The sequence below is a fragment of the Olea europaea genome, unplaced genomic scaffold, assembly GCF_002742605.1.
Source record: "Olea europaea var. sylvestris unplaced genomic scaffold, O_europaea_v1 scaffold2302, whole genome shotgun sequence".
Lineage (NCBI taxonomy): Eukaryota > Viridiplantae > Streptophyta > Magnoliopsida > Lamiales > Oleaceae > Olea > Olea europaea.
Window position 1 is genome coordinate 1 of NW_019241110.1, and position 8665 is coordinate 8665.

General features: G+C 33.7%; 1 protein-coding gene across 1 annotated transcript in view; it reads left to right on the forward strand.

Moving 5' to 3' along the window:
• Positions 1-1553: 1553 nt before the first annotated feature.
• Positions 1554-8665, forward strand: part of LOC111381411 (N-terminal acetyltransferase B complex auxiliary subunit NAA25-like) — a gene marked incomplete at its 5' end in the record, with an annotated part of 15682 nt that continues 8570 nt past the window's right edge. Inside the window, 12 exons of the mRNA XM_023005186.1 lie at positions 1554-1628; positions 1735-1825; positions 2025-2113; positions 2620-2741; positions 3765-3906; positions 3991-4166; positions 4585-5120; positions 5306-5823; positions 6331-6345; positions 6744-6758; positions 7035-7093; positions 7395-7486. Coding sequence (XP_022860954.1) covers positions 1554-1628; positions 1735-1825; positions 2025-2113; positions 2620-2741; positions 3765-3906; positions 3991-4166; positions 4585-5120; positions 5306-5823; positions 6331-6345; positions 6744-6758; positions 7035-7093; positions 7395-7486 — 1930 coding nt within the window. The remainder of the gene's footprint in view (positions 1629-1734; positions 1826-2024; positions 2114-2619; positions 2742-3764; positions 3907-3990; positions 4167-4584; positions 5121-5305; positions 5824-6330; positions 6346-6743; positions 6759-7034; positions 7094-7394; positions 7487-8665) is intronic.

The window sequence follows — 8665 nt, forward strand, 5'->3', positions numbered from 1 at the left end:
ACTTAAGAAATTCAATATTAAATAAATTTTATACATTTATAACAAATTATAAATCCATATATGCAGCTTACCGTATTTGTAGGCAGTTTATCGTATATGCTGCCTACCGTATTTGCAAACAACTTACCGTATTTACACCTTACCGTATTTTGCACCTTATTTTATATGCTGCCTACTGTATTTGCAACTTACCGTATTTGCAGCCTACTGTATTTGCAAATAATTTACTGTATTTTTATCTTACCGTATATGCTGCCTACCGTATTTGCAACTTGCTGTATTTTTATATACCGATTTTTGCATTTACAAATACCGAGAATGCAGAACACCGTACATTCACTTTTCAAACCGAATTTCAAATTTTTTTTCAGATTCTTATTTTTTCAACACAAGCATAAAATAAATATTAAATATATATGAAGTACAAAATATAAATACATATGAATATGGTGTCAAGAGAAATCAGTATCGTAGTTTTACGTTACAAATAAATTTTTTTTTCAATTTAAAATTCCTTTTAATTATTTTCTTTTCAAATTTTTTACTTACAAGTAACTTTTTGTAAAATATTTTCTGTCTTATACTATCTTTATTTTTAAATTTGTTGGGAGGTATGAAAATTGCGTGTTGCAGTGTTTTCTTACAGTATAAATATTTTTTAATTAAAATTAAAAAAATTAAGTTTTTTCATAAAGAAAAAAGAATTAAAAAGTATTTTAAATCAAAAAAAAATATTTATAATATGAATAAAACAAATAAAAAATAAATAAATGAGGAAAAAAATATAAAACGAAAAAGAAATCTCCATGCATCCTGCGTTAATGTAATGAACCAAATGATTAGATTTTACCAAATATTTCGAATCTTCAACCAATTTTGAAAAATCTACAATTTTGACGATAATAAAAATACAATAAATACAAAATTCGTGCAACGCACGTGTCAAAGACTAGTATTAAATAATATCTCACATATCTACATATTCTATTGCTAAAATTAAACTTGATTGAATCACATAAAACCTATGACGAGAATAACAATTTTCCAGTCAAATTTTCTATCAGGAAGGAACTACTCTCTTTTCAACCGTTATATTCAAAGAAGATGTATGCCTGCTGATTTTACCAAAAAAAAGATATATATATATATATATATATATATATATATATATAAATGAAGTATAAGCCTTCTTCCCATTTTAGTGCCTATTTGACACTCACTAATTTATTTTATGGTTTGCTATGGGATCATTTTCAACCACACATTTACACGATAAAATATTCTACACTTATACCAAAAATTTTTCCCTACTTTTTAACCATACGTTCTCCTAAAAATACTATTCAAAACTCTTTTTTTCCCAATTAATGATAATCAAACAGGCTCTTAAGTGCTTACTATAAAATTTAAATATCTTGAAGAATACATTTTAAACGCTTGATTTTGTAAAACTCCCTAACATGAAGAAAAAATGTGTGAAACTCCCTAACATGAAGAAAAAGTGTTGTCCAGCTTTTAAGATTATCAACGAAGATGGCCATATACTTTGCTAGTTAGTAGATGTTGCCGGACTGATCTGCTTGCTGGTTGAACAATCTACCCAGAGATATACCCCGGATCGTTTTGCTGTCAGTTGGCTTTAGCATCTATGATTGTTGTGCATTTATTTCCAACAGACAGAAATACATCTAAGATTATAAGCTGGATGGCTATTTAACTTATTTATGTTTGTAGCAGCTTCTTGAATTGTCCTGTATACACCATGTAAGCGCACAGCTCACAATCATTTTGCTCTCTCAGTTGGGCTTAGTATCTTTAAGTCAAGGTTATTGTGCATTTTTGCGAAACCACACATATATTTAATAGCATTAGCGGGAGGGGATGGTTAACTTATTTATGCTTGAGAGACTGATCCTTTAATTTTCTTGTGTACATCGTGAAATTCTTAAATTCAAAAGTGATCAGCAATGCATTATGATACATGTAGTTGAACAAAAGCTACTTTATAGTTTTAACTCTTTAAGTCTTAAGGAAACCTCGTTTGTCTTCTGAAAGTTTGTATTTACATGGAATATCTTCAATCATTCAGACTTCAGAACCACCACCGCTTTGGGTCTGCTTTCGAGCAAAAAAAACTCGAAATAGAATAAGAGAAGCTGAATAAATGAAAAGATTACTGTTGCCTGCTTAATACTTACATGGTCATGCACAACACAACAGTGGTTCATTTTGTGATAGTATGCCATGCACAGTTAAGTAAAGAAGGGAAACGAATTTTTTTAACAATCTATAGTTGTAGTTCCTTATTTATTTTCAAATTGAAAAGTTCGGTTGCCTGAATTCAAAGATATTTTGGCCGAATGTCATTCATTCAACCTATCTTGTCTTTTTCTGCATACTTCCTCCTCTCTTTTACCTTCCTTAATAGTAATTATATTCTCACTCTTTTTAAAACCCATATAGCGTTGCAAATTCTCTAGAATGTGTGAAAAACGTTTCAAATGTGACTATTCCCTCAAAAATTTCCCACAATTCGAAATTGAAGATTATATGCTTTTACAATTCATTATCTGATGTATTTACTTGGTTCGATAATTCAAATTTTGGTTCTCCTATTAGGCCCTATTTACCTTCCCATTAAGCTTTTATTCTTTAACTTTAAGTTTACAGGGAAGACTCTTTGCAAAGGCAGGGGATTATGCTGCTGCAACAGGCATATTTCAGAAAGTTCTAGAATTATGGTATGGTTTTAGAACTGTCAAAATATTGAAGTTCTATTTGGATCTCGGATTTCATTTGTAAATACTGAAAACGGAAGGCAAAATTTGTGAAAACTTTTTTAACAATAAAGAAAAATTCAATCTTTTTTTTGAGTACAGTTGGATATCATGAAAAATGAAAACAAGTAAATGTATAAATGGACAAATGTCACTATGAATTATCTATTTAAATGTTTTTTCCTTTGGAGGAAAAGGTTATCCTGGCATATTTTACCTCTGAAATCTAGATCCAAATGGAGTCTAAGTAAGCACTATTTGGCCTTAAAAATTGTGTTGCTTTGCTCTTACTTTTTGTGGAGTTAACATCACTCTGGTGAAATTAAGAATATTGCTAAATGTTCAAAGTTTAATTTACTTTTACTTCTAAAATAAGGTTTGGTAATACTTCTCTTATTCATTCACCTTTCTTCAAATAGTTGCACCTCATGTGGTTACTTATTTATTAGTTTTTACTCCTATCTGAACATGAGCATGAGATGATAATTTAAGGAGGACCTTTTTCATGGTACCTTTTCCCTTTGTAAGTGATGATTAAAAGCTCTTTTTTCATGAATAATAAACAGGCAAAAAATGAAGCGGTTGTAATAGAAGATAGTGAAACATGAGTGGGGGTATTTTTTAATTCTATTAAAATGCACGGGGAACTTTCTTTGACATAATTTATATTGCATGACTCCAAATAAGATTACGACTACAAACTAAGGGAAATAAGATTCAAATTAAAGCTTGTTTAAAACCGACGTTCTTTGAAATTTCAATACACCGATGTTACGAGATTTTAGAAGATTCAACAAGTCTTTACAAATAAACTATATAAAATCATGAAAAAAGTCATGCAGCATGCTTGAAAGTGTACATAATTTAAGACAAGAATGCTAGTATTTTTTGATAACCATTTCCTTGTGAAGTTATAGATTTTTCCTTATATTTGCTCTTGCCTCTGTAGTACTTATTCTAAACATTTTTCTTCATTTTCTTTGGTAGTCCTGATGACTGGGAATGTTTCATGAAGTACCTTGGCTGTATGTTGGAGGATGATAGTATCTTGAATATGGGAACTGACAACGATGCATCTGATCCATCAAAATCTATAGAGCGCACAAATATGCAGCTGTCAGATGAAATAGTATGTCATTGTAGTTCCCTGTTCAAGAAGTGCTTCATTGCTATTCTTTCTACAGTGTTTGACCTGTGCCAGTTGTGTGTGCAGTTAGATACCCGCCTATCAAATGCTGAAACCTTTGTGCAGAAACTAATGGCAGAAACCAGTAATGATTCTGTCAGATGTCCCCACTTGGCACACCTTGAAATTGAGAGGCGAAAGCTTCTTTTAGGGAAAGGTGACGCTGAGGAACTAGTCAAGGCTTTGATGCAATACTTCAGCAGGTATAATACAACCTTCTGTTTTTTTACTTTATCATTGTTAAATTTGATAGATATCCAATCAAATTGCAGCCAAGTCATCAACTACTCTAGAGTGCTCCATAGTTAGTTAGCAAAAGGGTAAAAGGGTAATAGAAAGCTAGTGGATTGTCTATAAATCTAATAAGGGAGAGTTGGGATATTCATGGTAGCAGTGAAGTATTGAGAAAATAGTGGAGAGAGGCTTTGTTGTCATTTATGTTCATTCAATATTCCAATAAACAATTTAATTGATCATCCATTGAGTACAATTAAACTCCAAAAGTTGAGCAGCAGCAATTGGAGTTCTATCAAAATGGTATCAGAGCATTCATTCTGCCCTGGGACAGTACATCTGAGGAAGAAAAACAATTAGAAGATCGGATTAATATTTGAAAATAAGGATGGATGGACTGCAATCAGAGTTACGAGAAGATATGGAGTCCATGAAATTTGAATTTCATAGGACCATGGCATCAATGATGGAGAAGTTGGATTTAATGATGAAGAAATTGGATGAACAAGAAGAAGAAAGGAAGAAAAAGGAACTTACAATCAATCCGGCTGAACGCACTGCTGAATCTGAGATTCCATTAAAATTCAAAGTGGCAGGAGAATGTGAAGTTGTAAGGATTCACCATGAGGAGTTCGAGAAAGTAGAAAACCGAAGTCGACCAATGAAAACACCAGTGTTTATTGGAAATGATTTGGCCGACCGGTGGATCTGGATGAATAGGGAGGAGACGGAGACCACGATGATGAAGAAAGAGGAAGAAATTGGGCTTACAATTAAGGCTGGAGTTCATGTAAAAGATCATGTGGGCTTGGTTATGGAATTGGCCCAAATGGGAGAAGACTCGAAGGACTTCTTGAAGCAAGCCCAATCCAATTTTGGCCCAAACAAGGTTAAAATTGATAGCTACAACCTATATCCTTCTTGTAACTCATACCCATAATATAGCCCATTACTACAGGCTTCTCAAAATCCATCTAACTCATACCTAGGCCACGCAAATCACCCGACACCTCAATTGAACCCCAGAAATCCTGCTACCATAGTCCGTTCGCTGACGATGGGAAAGGAAGGGCTGCACTTTAAGGAGCTTACCTTTACCGATCTTCAGATGAAAAGAGAGAGAGGTTGCGCTATTATTGTGATGAGAAATACAATCTCAATAAAGAGTTGCAGATCTTGGTGGTTCAAAAGGAGGGGAATGAGCAATCAGAAAATATAGAAGTGAAAGAAGGAAATGAGGTATGTGAATTGGTTGAATTATCATTTGACTCAGTGCTGGGTCTGATTATGAAAATCAAGAGGTCGATTTTGGGACAATTGCTGGTGGTCCTAATTGACTGTGAGGCTACCCACTTCATCGCTGCCGAACCAGCTGACCAATTTGTGCTGTCAACTACAGATACACTTATTTCGGCGAGTCGAAATAAAAAATTGGACAATTTGTGGGTAGGAGCAATGGGCTATGGAGTTGCCTTGAATACTATACTTGTGATACTTGTGCAATTGAGCAAGTCTGTTCACTTCTACGTTGTGACCATGATGGGAGTATTTGTAAAAGAAATCTTGTGGCTGTATGACGAATTGATTGCCTCCACCTTGAAGACAAGGTGGATTTTGGGGCGGCGAGTAATGATAAATATCCAATTAAATTGTAGCCAAGTCATCAACTATTCCAGAGTGTACCATAGTTAGTTAGCAAAAGGGTAAAAAGGTAATAGAAAGCTAGTGGATTGTCTATAAATGTAATAAGGGAGAGTTGGGATATTCATGGTAGCAGTGAAGTACTGAGAAAATAGTGGAGAGATCAGGCCTCTCGAATAGCCTGAGCTTTGTTGTCATTTACGTTCATTCAATATTCCAATAAACAATTACCTATCAAAAAAAAAAAAAAAAAATTCGTATAAACAATTTAATTGATCATCCATTGAGTACAATTAAACTCCAGAAGTTGGGCAGCAGCAACTGGGGTTCTATCAAATACAACCTTCTGTTTTTTTACTTTATCATTTTTAAATTTGCCCAAATTTTTTTATTACCAAAACAACTATTACCTCCTCCTTCCATCAAAAAGTTGTACTATTGAGTATTGACCACTGTTAACATTGCATGAAATGTTTGAAATACAACTTTTAGGTGCCAGCTGATCTGGTAAGTTCTAGCTTATGTAATTGGGAAATTGGCGCAGGAGACCTCAACCCTTTATAATTGAGAAGTCCCCAATCAATTTTTTCATCAAACTTGGACACCCCATTTTTCATTTTTGTAGCACTTAGGTACTTGCAATCGGATTTCATCCATTTAAGACCATAAAATGTCACGACTTTAATTGATCATCCATTGAGTACAATTAAACTCCAGAAGTTGGGCAGCAGCAACTGGGGTTCTATCAAATACAACCTTCTGTTTTTTTACTTTATCATTTTTAAATTTGCCCAAATTTTTTTATTACCAAAACAACTATTACCTCCTCCTTCCATCAAAAAGTTGTACTATTGAGTATTGACCACTGTTAACATTGCATGAAATGTTTGAAATACAACTTTTAGGTGCCAGCTGATCTGGTAAGTTCTAGCTTATGTAATTGGGAAATTGGCGCAGGAGACCTCAACCCTTTATAATTGAGAAGTCCCCAATCAATTTTTTCATCAAACTTGGACACCCCATTTTTCATTTTTGTAGCACTTAGGTACTTGCAATCGGATTTCATCCATTTAAGACCATAAAATGTCACGACCAAGACACATGATGATAGATTACCCTGGTGCCATTCTGTTCTAATCGCCATACAACCCACACCCTTTTACTATCACCTTTCTTTCTAATAATAGCTTGGACAGGTGTGGGGGATGGGGGAGAAACAAAGGGTTTACTGTAAAGCACGTAAACACTCTGATAAGTATTGAACATTGACATGTATTGGACAGTGTGCTTGTATTTGTTTACTTATTTTACCTTAAAACAGTGACTCGTATCTGACCCTTGAAACTATGTTTCGTGCGACAAGCAGGAACCATGTAATTAGTTAATCTACTTTTTGGAGAAAATTTATGGATTTTTACAAAATGTGAGGTTTGGCACCAAGTGCTCACTTATGCAAAGGTTGGTGAGCTTCAGTGTCTATTTTCCTTGTAAATTTAGTTTGGCATAATGTAATGGGGTGTTCTTGCAATTGTAGAGAATGCATAATGGGAATCTAGGAAAAAAATTATGAAGGACTTCTCTACCACGAAAGTCACTAAATTTGGAAACTTAGCATCCATGGTTAATAAACTGCACACTTTGAAGACAGGTGAGATCTTGTGATGAAAAGGCAGTGGAAGACCCATCAATTTGATTTTTTTTCCTTAAATACAAGCTAGTGAAAGAATGTTTTTTGTTCTTTAGCTCGAAACCATTGACATGTAGGTCCTCTCCCTTCCAAAGACTAGTGGTACCTCTTGGGGCCCACTAGAAAGAGTGGCAAAACATTCAGTATCCACTTTTTTGCTAAATCATTTTGCGTCACTCCAAGTTATTTGATAAGATAGTGTAGGAACATGAGTGTGAGAGGCTATAGAGAATGAATACAAGAAACCAATTTAGACCAAATCCAATCGTTGTCGAGGTATGGAAGTGACCATTGCAAGGCAGGTAATTTATGGTTAACGAAATTATCTAATGCGAGCATAGGATGTTAAAGGATGCTCGATAAATGGAGATATAGGGGGTAAAAGTGATGTCGTCCCCATTACAAGGATAAACGAGTTAATTTTGAGACTCGTATTTGTTAGTCCAAACTGACAGGATTTAATCCATTTTAAAATGTCTCCATCATCATCATGTGATGCCAAAAAAATATTGAATGAAAATAGTTGAATCGTAATAGAGAGAACCAAAAGAAAAAAAAAGAAAAAAGAAAGTAGGGATGATAATGCCAGATATTGGTTTGACTCCAACCTGAGAGTAGACTTAGACTTGGAATCAAATTGAACCGCTATAAATTCAGTGTTACTTTCTTTATTCTTTTTCAAAAACTTAATTACTTCTTCGTGTGCTGTTAAAATCGTTTTATTTATTTTTTCAACTCTTATGGTGTTCATTCTTTATTTGTTATTGGGACTTCAACATATGTTAAGGCTCTTCTTTGTGTGATAAAATATTGTGGACACACATCTTTTTGATATACAAATTACTAATTTTTCAAAGAAAATAAACTCTTTCATTGATGGCAAAATTTTCAATTCAACACTCATTGGAATTTTTGTGTTTCAGATGCCACGTTATTTTAATCCCCTTTACCAACAAATAAATTTGAATTTATGTGCATCTGTTGTACTTGTAACTGTGACTTAACGGAATATTGATGCTATATTTGGATTATTTGTTATTATTTAATAGAAATACCATCAACCCTTAGGCTAAGTTTTTATGCCTTGACCTAGACCCAAAGGGGGGGGGGTTTTAGATTCCTGACCATCTTTATTAATAT